General features: G+C 35.1%; 1 protein-coding gene across 2 annotated transcripts in view; it reads right to left on the bottom strand.

The window, feature by feature from the left end:
• The window catches only part of LOC135586685 (isoamylase 3, chloroplastic-like), a 31787-nt gene that overhangs the window by 2282 nt on the left and 8417 nt on the right, over positions 1–21088 (bottom strand). For both annotated transcript variants that reach the window (XM_065167523.1, XM_065167522.1), the window contains exons 5-21: positions 19687–19780; positions 18569–18805; positions 18376–18480; positions 16777–16881; positions 16523–16657; positions 16334–16420; positions 14963–15020; positions 13376–13439; positions 10246–10345; positions 6660–6760; positions 5482–5533; positions 4485–4547; positions 3333–3422; positions 3168–3240; positions 1906–1985; positions 293–397; positions 78–176 (exon numbers count right to left, since the gene is read on the bottom strand). In XM_065167523.1, the coding sequence (XP_065023595.1) occupies positions 78–176; positions 293–397; positions 1906–1985; positions 3168–3240; positions 3333–3422; positions 4485–4547; positions 5482–5533; positions 6660–6760; positions 10246–10345; positions 13376–13439; positions 14963–15020; positions 16334–16420; positions 16523–16657; positions 16777–16881; positions 18376–18480; positions 18569–18805; positions 19687–19780 (1648 nt within the window). The remainder of the gene's footprint in view (positions 1–77; positions 177–292; positions 398–1905; positions 1986–3167; positions 3241–3332; positions 3423–4484; positions 4548–5481; positions 5534–6659; positions 6761–10245; positions 10346–13375; positions 13440–14962; positions 15021–16333; positions 16421–16522; positions 16658–16776; positions 16882–18375; positions 18481–18568; positions 18806–19686; positions 19781–21088) is intronic.

The following is a 21088-nucleotide window of genomic DNA, read 5'->3' as shown; positions in this document are numbered from 1 at the left end:
CTAAATCAATCATGAAAAATAGCTTCAAATATCTGATTTACCAGAAGCATGAAATGTAGATAGTTTAGGAGATTTACTTTGGTAAGAAATCTGTCTCGTCGCAACATGGGATGCTTGCAGCGAAATTTAATCATCTCACAGAAAAATCTAAAATGACCGCCCCTTCTTTCTTCCAACTATCACAACACCAAAAGAGAAAAAACAAAAGAAAAACAGATAAGGCAGAGGAAAATAGAACCAGTGCTAGCAACAAGCAACTTATCATTGTCAAAAATTAAAAAAAGCCTGGTACCTGTTTCCACTGAAAATTGTTTATGGAAGTGTCATGTCCATAGCTATTATTGTTTCCATAACGTGTATGGCCATATTCATCCCCCATTAGCATCATTGGTGTTCCCTGGACAAAGATTAGCATTTGCAAGCACAGATGAATGTCCATTTTGTTCATATTCATATGCTAAAGCAATCTAAAGAGAAAACTAAATCAGGAATAGCATGTAAAAGGAAGTATGAGGTGATACAGGATAACACAAATGGTTCTCTACAATGACAAATGCCAGAAGCTACAGAATACTGAGACTCAGAATTTCTTACAGTAGGAGGAAACTGATGGTTCAAAGTATCAATCCAGTAGAGTTGGTCAAACAAAATATTTCTCAAAACCCATTTCTTGTCATACCTATAAAGAGTCCAGTAGTCTCCTAAAGGAAGCTTGAATCTATATCTTATTTTCAAATATGATGTATGACTTACATCTAGGCAAAACAAAATTTCTTCTTTCTCTGTCATTAATTTATTAAGGTGAAGACAACCATTGTTACTAAGAATGGAAATGATATTCGAAGAGACCAAGTGGAGTTCAATCTGGAAAAGAATGTCTTCAGCCTTTTCTCTTCATCTCACAGTTGGACCTTTTAGGCATTCAGTATTACTCTGAGTTTCCATTTGGTAAATTCCCAGGAAAAATATTTCTATTACTCCATTCAGACAACTTGAGTTAATGACTCACCCGTGGGTTCAATTTTTGCTGGCATGTTCAAATTCAACCATGGGATCACCTATTACTTTATATACTTTTGCTCTCCTTCCTGTCATCTCAATCCACTCCAGGTTCACATCAGTACAACAGATAGCTGAGGAATAAGTGACTTGCGGATATGACCTTAATGAGTGGAGAAGGTTTGTCTCATAAAAAGTAGTGCTGCAACTTGAACGGCATCTAGGATGCTCTTACTTCTAAAACATGAAAATGCCTTCCATGGTTCAGAGTCAAATGTTGTGTGGTCAGGAAAGGGAACTCTTCCATCATACCTGTTGTCCAGGATCAAATAAAGAGTCTCTCTGTCCCATCCAATACAATTTGGACCAAGGTTCCACATATTGGGTACCAGATCCATGCTGATCCATGACTGAACTGGAACAGGTCTGGTTAATGCTATTGTACCAACACACGGTACGCTGGTAATTTCCATGGTACAAGGGAGAGGAGAAGGATCAGAAGAGAGGAGCAAAGGGTGGTGGCAAAGAGGAAGAGGAAGATGTGGCTGTGGCAGGCAGCTCCACGGTGGGCGGGTTGTGGTGAACACATGATGAGAACCACATAGAGAGACAGAAACATAGAGGGGGTTGGGTTATTAAGTTCTCTTTTGAATAAAAGGATTTTAAAATAATATAGAAGTCAACATTTTGTATTATTAAATTAAAATGAGAAACTGGTATTAAATATTAATATGATAATTATGAAATTAAAACAAATAATTTCCTATTAATATGGTGAATAACATGTTGAACCCATTATGCAGAAGAAAAATCAAGTTAATAATTATGTGAAAAACAATAATGTTTAGAGAAATTATAAACTTTATATTAGGTCCTTATCCTAAAAGGTATTTAGAAAAATGGTACCTGAGAGATCATTAAGGCCAAATGGAAGTTCTTCATTTGCCGTGAGCGAAGACCTATAATATCAACATCATCCGTTTCTCCTAGAAAAAGAAAGAAAATTAAATTGACCGATTTATTACATAGATGTATACATGAATCTTATATCTAAGTATGGTAGTACCACATTCAAAAGGTGCAACAAAATTTCCTTTCCAAATTTGAAGGTTATAAACAAGGTAAATGGAACAGAAAGTTTAAAATTTGTATCAATCAAACTTTGACATAGGAAAAAGGTAGAAAGGAAAATCCCGATTGTTGCCGGCAAACTTTGAACAAGGAAACCTAAAACATTGAAACAAGCTATATTAATCTTTGCACATTTAACCTAAAATATTGAAACAATCTCCATCTAAATGCCAAATTATATGAATATCCTCATAAAAATAACCTAAATTGAACACTATATTGATCCCCGTAAACCTGCACTGGCAGAACCTTGTACACAGGGTATTTATCAAGAATTGGATATAAAAAAATATATGAACTCTTATGGTAACCATGTATTTTTTCTTATTTATACAACCATTTCTCTTTCTACTGCTCTTCTATCTGGATCTTATTGTGTTTTTATAACAAGTTACGTCACTTTGTTCTTAACATTTTATACCCAACTTAAATTAACAGTCATTATGGCTGCATGAATATATACTTATGACCTTTCAAATTTATCTCACCCTCAGTTGCAGTATTTATTGGTCTTTTTGCCATTAGTTTGTCATAACTTCTCTATAAATATACTTTTTAAGAAGTGATTTCCTTGTATAATGTTAAAAGAAAGTAACATACAGAATATTCCTTTTTGTCCTACCTACAAATCCTTAGCTTTCAAAATACTCCTAAAACCTCAAAAGAACTTCATTGAAGGATAGCATGCATCATGAAAACTAATTCTATATACCTAACATAATTAACTAAAAGATGAAAGAAAAAAAAACCAAGTTTATGGCAAATAAACATGATTGTTAGTTGCACTAGCATCAGAAATAAGACATGAAGACACCATCTATATCTTTTACATTGTACATAGTAGATATAGAAGACCAGATTGATAACAAGAGCAGTACTTAAATGGCATCATTGATCTACAAAATAATTTTCTCAAGAGAAAACAAAAAAACATCAGCTAAACTTGAACTTCAGCATGTCCTGGTTCTCCTAGCTAAAAGAAATTATTTTTAATTTAAGATTTAATGATTTATAGAAGTATGGGATGTAACATTTACCTTCAACACCACAATTCCAGCTAAAATTGTCATTGCTTCCATCTTTGCCACCTTCCCCGTTAGCATCATTATGCTATATGCCCAACAAGTAACAAGAAACATTAATTGTCGGGATTCTACATTCCAAAGTATTTGAATTAACTTTATAGTATTTGCTTTGATTACCTTGAAATTGTAAGAAACAAGATCACACAGTGTAAACCCATCATGTGCTATCACAAAATTGATACTGTGGTAGGGTTTGCGCTTGTTCACCTATTAGACAAGTTTATATGAGAAACAATCAAATGATCACTGTCAACTACAGAGAATAAATGAAGCATTGTGCTTTTTTTTTCTTTTCAAAAACACAACAAGATGCCTTCTTTAGGAGTTAAACTGAACTCGAGGATTCTGTCCTAAATGTCAATGAACATATGATGATTAGGGTTTATAATCTGAAGTAACTACTAGAAGGTAAGCATGTGAACTATTTAATTATAAAGTGGCATACTTCTGTAAACCCAACTTACTACCGAGGTGAAATGGAAAACAAGTTTAAACTGTAAAGCAATGATAATTTCAAATATTGATCTTTGAGTTGCAATGTTGTCACCCTATGCTATTCAATCTTGCATAATAAAGTTATGATGCTTTATTTCCTGCATCGATCTAAAATAAATTAAATGAATTTACAGTTTATGTAATCTTCCTTTGCAATATTAGATCAACTAAAGGTTATAATGATTTGGCCAATCATTTAAGATTCAGCCACTTTTCCAGTAAAAAGGCCAAATCAATCACCTCAACCTTTTCAATTTGCCACCAGTCTTATCTCCAAGACCGAGAAGTAACATGATGATTCAGCCCTCAAAAGGTATTGTGACTTCTTCATTTTTCCTACTTCCTGCATCTTGTGTTCACACTTTCCGCTACCTCTTTTCTCTAGTATCTTCTCCAGTGTAGAGTAGTGACAAATCGATATTCTTGTTCAAAGCTCTAAGCCACAGACGATAGAAGTTCTATAAGTCATTTGATATTTAACAAAACTTGGAGCAAGAAAGGCATGGGTCAATTAAAAAATCTTTATTTGTCTTAGTTTTAAAGTCTTGGCTGATGCAATTTGGAATCCCCATATCTGGGTTTCCAGCATGCACTGGCTCAAGATTCATTCGAAACAGTATGAAAAACTCAGAACTTTACTGTTGGATTTGATAAATACACTCCCTTTCTGTAACCAAACTTCAAAAATGAGCATGTACCTACTACATACTAGAAATACATAGGCAAAACATAACAGAAATGATGTAAAATTTAACATTCATGTATATGAGATACCTGGTAGAGGTCAGCAGATCCAGATATACGAGTTGCAAAGGTCCCTTTCATACCACAATCACCCTGCAATAAAGTATATCCAGACATTTAACAAGAAAAAGGACAATTTTTTTACTTCTGGATCGACCAATACAGAAGGATATATTTTAAGAGAACATTCACAGTGAGACAAACACACCACTATTGATTGGAAGCAAAAATATAAATTATCGCTTTCATTTATGTTAAATTGAGTGAAAAGAAATCAGGAATTCTTTTTTATCCTTCCAAGGCAAAAGTTATTACATGACAGCTTTCAGAAACAGAAATGTACTTATAAGAACTTAAGAAGTTTCCATGGTTTTAGGTGATGCCAAAGACTAAACAAATGTACCATGAAAGATAACCTACTGAACAATAATGAAAGCCAAGGGTAAAAGTCCTGTACCACTTTCACTAATCTATTGGACTGGGATAGAACCACTATATCCAATGACAAGATAGTCTCAAGTAGAAGAAATGATTGATGTAGCCATTGTTTCAAATGCAAATCATATCCCTCCTACAAAGGACTGCTTGTACACAATTTTAAATACCTAAATGAAGTACTTATTATTAATTGCTGAAAACTGGTAATAAACAACTTATATCATAAACTGCATAGATAGAAAATATTGTTCCAAACAAATACTTATTTGACATGGAGGCCAACATCATGCCAACTACAATGAACAAGACACCATGACAATTACAATGAACCACATTTAGCAAGTAACAACACTATATGCAACATAATATGACCTTAATAACACCCAAATCTGACAATCTTTATCCGACTTATTGACCCTAACAGTAATGTTTTTCTATTGGTCATCAATATAGCAATTTTTTTAAAAACAAAACCTTAGTAAGATGGACAACTTGGTATACATCATAAGATAAGGTACTTTGCTAATGCATTGACTTTTAATTTTAGAAATAACTGTGACTACATTTAGCATAACTTTCAATATATCACCTTCATGAATCTTCGAATATCATCACGGTACTTTCCATTCCATTCGGCCCACCTGGAAGACATAGTTGAAAGAGATCCTTGAAAAGACATTCTTGGAAACCAGATATTGGAAAATGTTTTCACATAACATAGGCATATTTGAAAATATAGATTACAATAGAACTAATTTGTGGTCCAGCCATCGCATCATCAACCCTCGGAAACTTGTCTCACACCAACACCAGAATCCACATCATACAAAGAGAATGTCTTTTGTGTGACAAAATTCTTTGTACAAGTATGTAATAAATACCCCAAGATGTTTTCAACATCTGTGCAGATCATTAAAACTAGGAATTTTATAGTATGGCACAAAATAACACACAATTCACAAATATGCATCACAATTCAATGTTCATCCTAGAAACTGCAACTAGAGATGGAGATTAGTATCTATTAATCTTTAATATGAAAAGTTTAATTATTGAAAGAGAGAAATTTAAGGTTTCGGAAATATGAATCAGAATCTACTCGAGTTGAGGCACAGAGGCAGTCACAATTTGTTTCTCAATAATTGCCTATCTTGTAGGATAAAAAACCAATAAGAAAGGATTCCAAACTTAAGGTATTTGGTACCATTGATGTTAAAACTATACAAAGCTCCAAGAATTATTGAAGGAACAGGTTCAAAGGAAGGCATGTCAACCTTCGGACTTGTCCAACAATAGTATAGGAAGCGTCAGACTTGTGCGTCGGTGGCGGAGGTAGCGGTTGTGCACAAAGGCAGTGGTGGGAACAGAGGTGTGTCAGGGCGATGAAGTAGGGTTTATAGGTCCGCGTCATGCGAAGAGTGGGGGAATGGGGTTTTATTGTTTTGCTTAGTTGGTTCAATCGAACCCACTAAGCTACTATTCAATCGAACCAGAGTTGATTATCTAGTTTAGTTGCTTTGCTTCAATCAGGCACTCGCCCGAGGCGCTCGACGCCTGGGTTTAGGCGAGTGCCTAGACAACACTTCACTGAAGCACGTCGCCCGGCTACCATGTGAGGCACTTAGGTCTCGCCTTATCTCACCCGAGCGCCTGTGCGTCTTTTTAAATCACTAGCTCCAAATAAAGAAAAGCATGTTTGTTCATGTATATACAATGGTTTTAGTTTCAACATTAACCAAATTTTGTTGGAAGTAATGAAGGTTTTACCGGTCCCAATTTGGAAAATTTCCCACAAGATAAAGTCCTCCACAGTCCCATGGTTCAGCAATTATCTTACACCTTGAAAGTACAGCATCTTTAGCAATTGCCTGTGAGTCAAATCACAACTGTCAAGTGAAAAAATTATATGGTAGTGCTTATATAACTCTATAGCATTCTCAGAAATTTATCCAAAAACCACAATAATAAATGATAACCAGAATAAACAATAGAACATGAGTACTCCTACAGAGGTACAATCCTATGCAAATTGCGAACCAAAGATATAGACTCCAGCAAGACTGAAATGATAAAAAAAACAGACAAATCACAGTATGCATATTGATCAAACCAACAAGAGAGAATTACTTGAACTAACTCTTTGGTGTACTAGCATTCTCAAACGTAACTGATCAAACACTACTCCAGTTATGTTCTCAGATATTAGCTGAACGAATCTTTTAAGTTGCAACTACAATATCACTTTCACCTCAAGATAAGTACCTTTTATGTACACTTATCCCAATAAATTAACAAGTATGTTAACAGTGAATGGGCCAGGAATACAGAATTGTAATTTGCTATCTATTAGCTTACGCAAAAAAAATTTCAGTGTTCCCTCGTCCTGTAGTTTTGGAAATCTCTAATATCACCAACCTCACAGGAAACTAGTTGGATACCAAAGATAGTAATGTAAATAAAGAATCAAAATCTTTATTCAGAAGTGAGTTGATATGATTAAACCCATTATCAGTATGTGACCACATCTTTCAAACAAATCAATTAAGTTATACATACATTAAGGACAGAAAATCTACAATTTTGCTCTCTACAATTAATCCTCAAGCAGACAATTAGAATCAAACACCACAAACAAACGTGCAACTACTCCATTTTGGCAAAACCAAAGCTGATCAAATTAGTAGACAACAAAAGCAACCTATCAAACATGAGACACGGATTCAAATTTTGCTAGGACCAGTGCTTACCCTGAGATACTTATTGCCCCAAGCTTGAACCAGCATGCAGATGAAACTTTTTCCTCTCCTTCTCCACCTCCACTCCATCCTCCAATTTTCTTTCTCCTCCTCCCCTCTTCCCTTCTCATTGTCAACCGTTACACCAGAGTACAGTGTGTCAATACGCCAGTAACAATCAGACCCATACCAGTCCAGCCACCATCAGTTTTGGGATCCGGTATCAAAATTTTGAACCATGACCCCGAGGTAGCAGGAACGACAAATCCAATCTGGACTGGGGAATCGATAACCAAGTCCAGTTGTGATTTTGAATCATCCATATTAGCCAGAACTGCCAGATCTTTATCAATTCCAACCAAATTTGAAATGATCCTGTGCGGCCAACTAGTGGGCTGTCAAGCAGATTTTTATCCAGTCTATACATTTAATCACAACTGTTCTCCTATACATTCAAAATAAAAGGACCCAAAGATTCAATCCCACCTATCAAGGTCCTTGGATCGTACAACCAATAATATCACTTCATTCTATATCATATTTTCTTCTTCAAGTTGGCTTGTGAATCCAATTGATTAAGGGAAAAGAGCCATTTCATGGAAATGGGAAGCATGAGTGCTAATATCGAGAAAGCTGATTTGTTTTGTTCAAAAATGAATCCTAAAAATTGATTAGGGGTCATTAAACCTAAAAATTACAAAAGGTTCTACAGAGAAACAGGATTGGACAGTCTTGGATGTTATTGATAACAAAGAGGTGGGCAAGTGATTTTCGAGAAGGAATGGCAGCACACACTGGTCAATGAGGGAATGTGTCACATGCTAACATGCTATGAACCCCATCATTCTAATGTTTATGTATGTTTTGGGTCCAAACCAACCTAAAACTAGACAAGGATCTTTATACATGTCTGTTGATTCAATTCTAAAGAGGGATAGATCCAATCTCAAACTCAGGGTTCACTGTTCATGATTCATAAATCACAATTTCTTCAGACTCTATCTCTCAGCTCCAAATAGAAGGAAAGAGATGGTAAGAGAAGGATAAGGCTCTGGCTGACCTCGGATTGCCACAGCATAGCTGTAGGAAAAGACAAGGACAAGGACAACATGAAAAAGAAGACAAGCATAAGGGGAATATAACCTTCAATCATGGGCCCTATGATATGATTTTTTTCTTTTTTTATTTGATCATTAATAGCTTCTATAAGGGAGTTTATTTCCAACCAGTAAAGCATCCAATAAGATTTAAAATCTTACTCCCAAGTCCCAACAAACCCTTTAGAGATTACAAATAGAACCATGCTGAAGGTCTGTCTTACAGTATTTACAAGTTACAACCTCAATCTTTTATCAAAAAACTCTAATGTTTAAGTGCTGGCATGCCACTACTTTTAACTCAATTACAACAGCTCTGAGCATAGAACCTGCAGTCAAGGAATACAATTTTGACCTGACCAGTACAACCCAACCGATATTCACTGGTCCAGGCATGAACTGGCAAAAACAGATCATCCAATTTTGGGCGGTCCACATGAGGTGTAGAACTCACTGCCCTGAGGGCCCTGTGAACAGGGACCACTGTCCGATAAGTTCTGTGAATGGAGCTCACACCTAGTGAACCGGGCTTATCACCTAGTAAGCCGGTTCCAATTACTCGTCTTTAACCTTAAAAATAAAACCATGTGCCTGTCTCTTGTTACCTACGTTGTATGCCACTGGCTGGGAGCATCCCTCTCCTCCTCATCCTCCACCTTGGAGGTTGTTGCCTCCTCTTCTCCTTTGTCATCATCTCCTCTTACTCTTCTCTCTACTGCCTCCTCATCTTCTGTAACACCTCCTCTCTTTCTCCTCCTCGTCCTCTTCTTTTTCTCTTCCTCCCACCTTTTGGTACCATTGACAGATTATGTGTCATTACACCAGTTCATACCAGACCCAAACTAGTCAATCAGCGATCACCAAGGGTCCAGTACCGAAATCGCAAACCTTGTTTGTAGTTAATATCTTTAATTTTTGCACAAAATCTTGTTGACAACTAACACAACAATTTGGTCATGAGGTGACAGCCTGTAAAGCATTGGACAAAACCTGTCATAACAACCTCAGTGATACTATTTCAAGCACCATATCCTGGTATTGTAGAGCATGGTTCATCTTACCGATCCGTACCGATATACCAACTAGCTATCTGTATGGTACGTATCAAGCCATACCGAGCATACTAATATATGGTACATGGGGGCATATCAATATACCACTTGTATTGGTCCCCTGTCAGATTGGTACATACCGATCATACCGAGCGATACACTGTGGTACGACAAACCTTGTTATAGAGTATGGACAATGTATCTACTGAGCTAGGTGTTACAGTAATTGTCTACTGAAGAATTAGGAAAACAATAATATGTAGATTGAATTCAAAAGTTCAATTCATTGAACATCAATAGTTAGCTTTTAACAAAGGAGATTAGCACACGTTAATTGCCAACAATCAACATATATAAATTCTCAGCAATCTTCCAAAATAGATAAAACCAGTAATAACATATTATATGACAAAATAGATATATTAACTTAGCTCAAAAGAAAATCATGAATAATAAGGATGAAAAGAACCTTGGCTAATGGAGGTGAATTAAGAGGAGAACCATCGGTCCCTCGGCAAAGAATACTTGCAAGGTCAAACCGGAATCCATCGACATGGTACTCGTTAACCCTTATACAGGACCATCACATATGAACATCAGTCAGAGAAACAGCTAAGACAACTAAACATAGAATTTCCAATACTATATGGATATAAATTCTTGAAATTTATTACAAATTTTATCAACAACAGAAGCAATATGCATCTAAAATGCTAACTATGAAGGTAAAAGATATTCAGTTTGCAGATAAAAGCAAGGAACTTAAATTTGCATTCACATCACTACATAAAAATTTTGATGAATTAGATGTTAACCTAATGCTCTCTTTCTTTATAGTAGTTCCAAGCTCAAATACTTATGGAGGTGGCATAGAAGTATTTAACTGTGATATTCTCCAAGTGGAGGTTATTTTTCTCCATTATGCACAAAGTTAAAAATAATAAGATAAACATTTTGACAAACTTGAAATTAGTTGGAAACATACCCCCAGAATTTCATAAAATAAACATTAACTGTCTTGCCTTAAAACAAAATAGATATGATGTTGATGAAGCTCAGGTGGTCATGAATCAGACTTTATAAAATAATCCTTAGACGAAGGATTAAAGCTTCAGTTGTATGGTCTGTAAGGACCCATATTTCCCATTCCAACCAAGGACCTGCATAGGATCATATAGGTCATAAACAATTGGTATACAGTTTTTCATTATTTTTTCCCACTTACACAAGATGATATGGGTTAGTATACCACCCGATATAGCAGTATATATTGGTCTGACTGGTTGTTGAACTGATATCAGACTGAAATTTTAATCCCTTATTCAGAGTTCAGACCATGCACCACTGCATGGATGTAACCATTGTGACTCTTAGAGCGACAAATTTGACTACAATACTTTAGAATTTAGATCACATGACAATTAAGGTCACCACTGGGAGAAGAAATCATTGAGGTTTTCAGTACACAGAGATTCTACAGGTACCAAGCAATAAGTACTAACATAATTCTTCTTGAATTTGGATATGTGAGAGTGAGACCACTCCAGAATATGGAACACGATGAGGATATGTACATCTAGAGAATGTTTTTAACACTTCACCTTGATAAGAAAGAAGAGAAATGTATAGCCACTCCAAGAGCATGAAAATATAAGCAGCCTAGAGCAGATGCAAGATCAACAAGGAAGAACTCCAGGTGGTAAATGTCATAAATCCAGAAAAAGAAAGCTATCAACCACCAATCAAACAGAAGTATTTGGACCAATCATTAAAAAATAGGAAAACTAAAATATTATAGCATATATTATTTGCTAGCAACAGGATTCTAGTTCAAAGATTTAACTCAAATTGAAACTATGGCAAGAGCAAGTATCCTAAGGATCCAAAGCTTCTGTTCAAACAGGGATAATACTAAATATATGAATGGAACCATATCAAGAAAAAAGAAATTAACAAATTACAGTCAAGAGCAAGGTATGCAATTTCGTACCATACCGAAGTTTCGACGTTCGCTCGATACGGTACGAAACTGTATACCGAGCGGTATACTGTTCAGTATACCGCTCGATATATATATATATATATATATATATATATATATAAAGGTGACGTCGCATCGCCTCGGCGACGTCGCCTTTTCCTTCTCCCACGCGGGGCGACGTCGCATCGCCTCGTTTATATATATATATATATATATATATATATATATATATATATATATATATATATATATATATATATATATATATATATATATATTATTTTTATAAAAGGCGACGTCGCCTTTTCCTTCTCCCACGCGGGGTAACGTCGCCTCGTATATATATATATATATATTATTTTTATTTCGTTTCGCTCAGTAAGGTAAGCTGACGGACCGGTACGTACCGCCCGTACCGGGCGGTATTATTCGAAATTGCATATTTTGGTCAAGAGTACTAAAAAACATCCGCTTATACTACCTTTGGATGGAAAATTCAACAAAGGGGGAAAACTTAAGGGTAAACCATGTATAAATAGAATAGAACACATGAATGAATAAAGTTATTTGGTATGTTATCTGATCACTGAATACCTATAAAAAGGAAGTTCTATAGTATTAGCCAGAAACTGAATACGCGTTATAGGACAATGTTCATCATTTAAGAATATCATACAGATAACTTAGTGTATCTATGCTGATGCTGAAAACGAAAGGTTATTACCTAAAACAAGTCATGACATTAAAAAAAAAAAGCGAGACAAGGAAAAGGTTATCATGACACCAATGACATGTCTAAAAAAGGACTGCAGAGTGCACCAAGAATAAGGAAGAAATCAATCCTGTAATAAGTGTCATAGAAAAGGCAGGTTTAGAGAAGATGAGCCAAATAATAAGGACAACAGTCACAGTGCATCTCATCAACAGATGATATGGATTATCTGATTCATATAAAAAATACATGTAGCAAACACATTCAGGACTTTCAGCCATGCTATTGTTGTAGATTCATGTAACTTAAGGGAGGAAATATGAAACAAGAAGTAAAGAATGCATCATGACTCCAGTGATATATGATCTAAAAACAATATGATAGAAGTAACTTGCATCAACAGCAAACTGGTTCTACATGTACATGAAAAGGTTAAAATTAAAACATTATCAAGAAGTTTGCAAGCAATACCCTGAAAAGATCATCTGTCAGTTCCTCTACAAAGATAATATTCAAATACCATTGAAATCCATCAATATTTCTTGCCAAAAGGTCCTTTGAATTTGAGATAACATAAAAAAGAGATAAAGAAAAGAAAATGAAATAAAAAAGCAAGTGGTTACATGGAAATAAAAGAAGAGAAAAACATGGACGACCTGAAATTTCAAATAATTAAAAGTAGTGACGGTCAGTACGACAGAAGCAACAACTATAAGAAGTTATTCCATATAAGAACTACTGAGAATTTTGAGAAATATCAAGCATTAGACACAATGCTTATCTAACATAAAGGATAATATTTGGAATGCCACGTACAAGAAAGGAGCCACCAATGAAGCACATAATTTAGGACTTCAAACCAATATAAATATGCAGGTCTAAATTAAAATCAATGTTAGAACTCACCAATGTCTTAAACTGTCAAGAATAAGTTCCATGACGACAGGGTGATTGCAGTTTAATGTATTTCCTGGATAAGACCAAAAAAATTAAGTAAAATTTTAAATGAATAAACAGGTAAAAAAGAAAAGTAAATTATAGAACCAAAAGATAAAAAAATCAATGGATATAGATGCATTTGAAAAAATTTAAAGCAAAAACAGTCTCAGAAATAAATGAACAAGGGCCATATTTGTATAGTGTCATTTGATCTTTCTCTATGGAAGTTCACAAAGAATATGCCTGCTATTTTGACATAATAGGAATTTCAGATGTGACTGTACCATGACTACTTATGGGTATATGAAGTCACAAGAGGAATAAAAATGTATTAGTAGCAAGACCGATGGAAGTTCAGTTATGATGACAATATTGGCTCTTGTTTCCTTGTCTCTAACAATATAATCTAACTAATAGCTTTTAGCTTTTGAAGTCAACTACTGGAGAACCAAAACTCAACCGAATGCTGCAATACAAAGGATCTTAGCTACTGTCTTCATTTCCCCACTCCAGGATCCTATGTCCAAATGATGAGAATACAAGGGAAGGACAGGGCACTCCGAAGTCGAGTTAATATCTCTACAAAGTGGAAATGGCTTGGATTTATTTCTATTAAATTAACAATTTTGAATATTATTTAAGGAACTCTATCATCAGAAACTAACTGAAACTTCAAACGAAATTAATGAAGCAAAAATGTTGCCTGCAAAATAAACATAGTCAGATTTCCAAATATCCTACATGCAATTGAATATTTTAAGGATAATTATGGTATAAAAATGGGTCCATATTACCATAATATGGACCATTTTTATTACAGCATTATCATTCATTCATTACAAACATGCAAGCAGAATCTCATCATGAAAATGAAATTTCTGTGTATCTGATTCTTTTGCAAAAGAAAATGATAGTAGTACCATTCACCTCACATTCCAAATAACTGAACTTCAAAGACTAAATATTTCCTGCTACAAGCTTACTTGATCATTCAAGATATACAGTGGATACTCTGGGAAGCTCTACAGTGGATACTATAAGAACTACAATTAAAAAGGGAAGAAGACACCATGTTATTTAAAAGGACATGAAAGACAGCTCAAATCAATGCAACTGGCGTGGTCTAGTTCAATGTTCACCAACATGGCTCATAGCAAGGGATAAACTAGCTGACATTCATAGTATCTAGCCAATCACCACATTGTATTGTCTACAGCAGGGATTGGAATATCACGGAATGAGGCCACATCAATAACTATCTAGAATGGGATTTCTATCGCATACTAATCTGCATTGACCTATGCAAGCAGACAAACCAAAAATTGGATGTTATAGCATGGTTCATGCCGATAAAATTATGGCGCCATATGTTTGAACCCCTGCTGACATGTGCAATCAAAACTACAATACTTGGTCCAGAGGCATCCAAACAAAGCATTTTGCAAGAGGGTATGATTTGAGAAGACATCCAATTTTAAAGAAAAACTAAGAACAAATATCAGCCTTATATTCTAGGCATCCCGGAGAGTAAAAGTGTTTAGTTAAAGGATTTACCACAGCCTGAAAAATTCAAGTACTTAGCACCATTATCGGGATCCAACATGTAATAAACCTGTAAGCATAAAATAAAAATTAAAAGCAGAAGAAAAGATAAGGACTAATATATTATTTAACAACCAACCAACAAGTTGTTGAACAAAATCATAGATGTGAACATTTGCATTGCAAATTTGTGTTTTGCATGCACATATATGATGGTAATTACTAATTAGTACTTACTACATGCTTTCAATGTACTCAGTATTCGAAGGATTTTAGTTTCAGTTTCCATTTCAATTTTGGCTTCTCTCAAACAGTTTAATTTTTTGAGTTTGGCAAATTTAGTAAAGTCAGTAACTTTTTGGAATTTTGAACCATTTCTGGTATAGTTTCGATGGTCATCTAATTTGCAGTTCTCATTTTGAGTTCTAAAAGTCATAAGAAGGCTTCTATTGAATTGACTGATTTTCAGTTTTTTCCAATAGGTTGGATCAGCAAGTCAATACCAATGATTGATTTAGCCAAATTAGCAAAAAGCCAAATTAGCAAGTCAATACTTATAAAGAGTTCCAAACTTGAACCAGCTAACCCCAATCCATCTTATCCCAACCCAACTGAAATTGGTCATAAGACTCATAACACAAAACCTTCTTCTGCATGTTGTTAACACTCCAGTGTTAATAATAACAACATCAACCTTCTAATGCAAATAATGGGACCTATCATTTCCATAGGTATCGAGAAATATAAGAGATACTGCCTGTTTTATCTACATGCAAAACAGAAGCATTTGACTCCTTTATTTATTAATAACACAGGAAAATAAGTTTTCCAAGACAAGACAAAAAAACAAGTTACTAGAGAAGTGCAACCACTCTCCATACTAATTGTCCATCCAAATAATGATGCTTTTTCTTTTGAGGCCTTAGAACTTTGTGCTAATTTTGAAACAAGAAAATGCATGAACAAGTTAAAATTAAGAGAGAAATAAATCCTTCAAAAGCAATTAACAGATCAAGAAATTTAAAGCTTCATTTTTTTTTTCTTTTACAAGCTTGATGCACATTTAGATCTTAAATGTTTTTCTTCATTTTCAAATATTTATTTATGATGCTCAGTGCATCCCAAATCCAACATTCTCAATCACACGACTGCTAACTCACAGCTAGTCAATCAGACGGTCAGACCAACCTCTTCCAGTCCTGTAGAAGCACAAACTGCAGTTATATCATTTTACATAACATCCATATGCACTATCCAGAGAAAATTGGATTTGGATTGCATGATCTTTCAATTAAATGAAGCATAATAATAGTTTACAAGTAATCCATTTTAATTGTAAAATGCCAATGTGTTAGTGTACATCGAAATTTCCTATATGATCACCTTATTGTCAACACCACGAAAGGAAGAAGTATAAGGATGACGATCATTAGCTTCATTAGTATGGTTATAGACAACATCCAAAATGACCTGTAATATCAAAAATTCTAATAAAAACTACTGTTGAAATTAAATAGAGATAGAGACATAAAAATTGTCTCGGAATTGAATGAAAACGATACTCTATAACACCTCAATGCCAGCATTGTGCAAAGCTTTCACCATCTGTTTGAACTCATGAGAAGCAACCAACGGTCCACCACCAGCACTAGCATATCGGCTCATGGGGGCAAAAAAGTTTAAGGTGGAGTAGCCCCAGGTGTTAATCTTGAAAAAAGATATCAACAGTTCGAACACTACTATATCATTGAGGAAAAAGGAGATATAGATTCAAGTAGCTGCTACAACAAACTATTCTTAAATCACAAACTGGATATAAACTTTACCATGTGATCTCTGGGATTTGGGTACCTCTGAAATTCGAGTTCATCAAACTCAAAAACTGGCAAGAGCTCCACAGCATTGATTCCAAGTTCCAATAAATGTGGGATCTACAAAGAAATTTTATCAAAGAATTACTCTCTAGCTTGGTGGCTGGTGTTAAGAGACAAGAATGCTGAAGTATAAACAGTAAAATAATAAATGACCTCAAGAAAAAAATATTCTACAACAGTGAAAGTAAACAATTTAAAAACTTCGGCTACTATTTTTTGATGCTACACATGCCATGCTGGAAAATAATGACCATCTGAGTGGAATACAATTTTCTGGATCATGAAGTGCAGTTTTACTAAATATTTTTGCTGACACTAGCCATCTTGTGTACATCTTATGAAACCTCAGTGCCATCCGAGCGAAAAATCTTGGTTCCAACCAAGATTTTAAATGTCACTGAGGTACCAGTTCCAGTAATCCCCCAGATTAATGTACTGAGCAGTGAGCAGTATACTCACATATACCTTCAGGTATAAACCAAAGAAAACATAGAAAAAAATAAATATAGAATGGTATTTGTCTATTTGAAATCATTGTCCCAATCATGGCTAATTGCCAATAAATGCCAGCATGGAGGTTTGCAATATGCCAAATATGTGCCATTACTCTTATCATATTTATGTTAACTTGGGAAGCATGGGGCCCTTGCCAGAATCCTACCGGTACAAGTTCAACTGGGTTATAGCCAAGCTTACTGGCTTGGTTTCGGCCATGGTTCATTATAAGCTCTCTCTCACACCCATACTCCATCCGTGCCCTAAGTTCCCAGCCCCTCCCCTTCTCCCTAATTAGTGTTGCTTCCACCCAGTACTTCTCTCTACTCTTCCTCCCCCCTTGGAACCATGCTATATGCTTGTATACTGTGTCAGTCAGTCAGTACAGACTGAATCCTTACCAGTCTGATCATGGACCAACATGGGTCCAGTACCCGATACTGCAATCCTCAACCTTGAATAATGTCATCTACGCATACAAAAGATTTCTTTATGGCCTGAAATCATGACCCTAGATACAATGATACAATACTAAGTACTAACTATAATTGCTAAATAATAAGTATGGCTTTAAAAACCAAAATGCAGTTTAGTAAAACAAAATAAAATGATAAAGTGAATCAACGTATACAGTTTCAAATGATACCACCCGATATGGGCGGTACGTACCGGTACGCGGACCACTCGTTATGGGGCGATACGTACCGGTACATACATACATACATATATATATATATAGGCGACATCACACTTTTTTTAAAAAAATTATATATATAAAGAGAGAGAGGCAACATCGCCAAAATTTTTTTTTAATTATATATATATATATATATATATATATATACCGAACGGTATATCGTTCGGTATACAATACCATACCGTACCGAGAGAAGGTCGAAACTCCGGTACGATATGATATTTCAATCCTTGAGATGAATATCTACAAGGTTAAGTCTAACCAATTTGAGGAAAAAAAGCATAATCAATATAACCTACTAATTTATCCATTGCAAATCATATAATTTCTTAATATTAAGAAAACACAGCAGAATTTACTTTTTCAATAACACCAAGATAGCTGCCACGAACTTCTGGATCCAATTCACTTGATTCATCAGCTGTAAATGCCCGAACATTCATTTCGTATATCACAAGATCTGTCTGCAGAATAAGTAACAAAACCATAAAATGATGAATAGTTGCATGAGAAAACACATCTCTTTGAATAGATTCTACTTATTAGTTTTACCTCAGGTATATTAGGCAGCTTGTAATCAGGACCCCAGTCAAAAGGCATGCTTTCAAAGTCATAAGTTCCAAGAAACTTGGACATCTTATTTGCAACATCCCCAAACCATTTCCTACCAGAAACAAGTTTTGCATAGGGGTCAAGAAGAACAATGCTGTTGTCAAAACCATGCCCTTGTTCCCTTTCCTGAGGGCCATCAATTCGGTATCCATAAAGAATGCCAGATCTTGATAAACCCTAAGAAACAAACAAAAAATAAACTAATAAAATATATATGATATATGCAGAACAAATTAAGCCGAAGTGCATGACATATTAAAGGCAGCAAAAACAGTTCAAAATTAAGGGAAAGTTTGGTCAGTATAAGTCAAAATTGAGTCTGGTAATGTTGAACTAACTAAAACATTGTGAACAGAATTGATTGGGTATACAACTATACATACTATATAGTATATGCCTATATGGTACTTCCAGAATTTAGTTCCTCATAATGTAACATCATGTGACTAAACATGGAAAATAAGTTCATGGTTGGGACATTGTCAAAATTAAGGGAAAGTTTGGTCAGTATAAGTCAAAATTGAGTCTGGTAATGTTGAACTAACTAAAACATTGTGAACAGAATTGATTGGGTATACAACTATATATACTATATAGTATATGCCTATATGGTACTTCCAGAATTTAGTTCCTCATAATGTAACATCATGTGACTAAACATGGAAAATAAGTTCATGGTTGGGACATTGTGAACAACCTAAATCCCAACCAAAATAAATTGTAGGGAGTTCATGGACAGACAATGGTGTCATCAGTACTGAAACGATAACTACAATTATTCTGAGTCATCTCATGCTCCATAATTAAGATGCTATCAAGAAGATGAGTGATGAAACAGGAAAACAAACTCTGTAATGCTGTTGCCTGTGGATATAGATCTATAGGAAATTACATGCAGAAAGAACATGTTTACAACAGTTGCAACCTTAACCTATCTCTCAGCAATTTGCCTCATGATGGAGACATTTGCCATGACAACACAGCAAGACTATAATTTATAAAGAAAATTAATAAATCTGCAAACCCAAAGTACCAATTTACAGAACTTCAGTACTAACCTCAACACAAATGTGCCACACATCCCCAGTTTTATTCTTCTCAGGATCCAGTGCAATCTCAACCATCCCATCACATATTTCCTGACTCTTTTCCCTGATGGGACAAGATTGAACAAACTGACATCAGGACCAAAAAGTTAGGACAAAAGTTATTATAAGCTTTTCAAACAATACAGAAGCCACAATCTTTGAAGAAAATGAATTTGTAATTGGCTACTGGAAAGTAACTTAAAAAATTGAACCATAGGAAAATAATGCATGGATCCTAAAGTCAACCACAAGAAATTCAATAGATTTAAGCTGGGAAACTGATGAGGTAATGAAGGATTAGGCTATCTAAACAACTTTTGCAGAATCTTTCCATCAAGCAAGCACTGCTAGATTCAGCATTTATCTAAAAATTATAGAAAGCTTCAGCCAAAAATATAACCATCAGTGATAATAGACATCAGAGATAACTCCATCCCTAAACACATGTATTTTTCAGGTGTTCAAATATCTAACAAGCTGAGGCATGTGTCAAGCATATAATGCATATCATAGAACAGTTTTCCACAACCAGCTTTTATAACGCATGAGCCAGATTGACACTTTTCAGACCACCCACAATATTTATCCATGTAATGAGTCAGGGAAACTTAGACATTAAGTATCTGGAATGACAATCATGCTATATAAGTGAAATGCTAGGAAGTTGAAAAGGCACATATGAAAAAAGGTGAAAAAAATCAAAAAGGAAAATACTATGAAAGAAATTTCATAATAACAAGATTTGCAAAATAAGAAATAATAACATTCCTGAAAATTATGGGTAGATCCTATAGTAAAATTAAGAAAAGTCATGTAAGACAATCTGAACCAAGGACTGATGTATGGTTATCACCTTGTATGTACAATTGTACAGTGCCTAAGTTTTTTTTTTATTTTTTTCAAGTCAATCTGTTTCAATCATTGAACTAGCCAAGTAGTTTAAGGGAAAGGTCCAAACTAGCTTTAGATTTTCTATGCAGGCCATTAGGCCTTTAATTGCATTGGACAAACGAGGAAAACCTGAGGCATCTCCAGATTCACAAAAACAGGAGTCCCAATCCAGGGTTCTATCAACGTTCTCTATCGATGGTCGGGTTCTTCCTTTTTCTTCATGTCTCACACTCTGTTTTTCCCACTGAAATAGTTGGTGTGACAGTATGTCGAACAATGGTTCGTCTTATCGGTCTATACTAGTGTACCGACCAGCAGTCGGTATGATAAGTACCAAACTGTACCGAGCCATACTGAGTGTACTAACACATGGTATATGGAGGCATACCGATGTACCATCTGTGCTAGTTCCCTGTCAAAATGGTATGTACCGCCCATACCAAGCAGTATACTGTGGTACAACGAACCTTGTGTCGAACCA

Source organism: Musa acuminata, chromosome BXJ3-9, assembly GCF_036884655.1.
Source record: "Musa acuminata AAA Group cultivar baxijiao chromosome BXJ3-9, Cavendish_Baxijiao_AAA, whole genome shotgun sequence".
Taxonomy (NCBI): Eukaryota; Viridiplantae; Streptophyta; class Magnoliopsida; order Zingiberales; family Musaceae; genus Musa; species Musa acuminata.
This window is presented reverse-complemented; position numbering and strand designations above follow the sequence as displayed.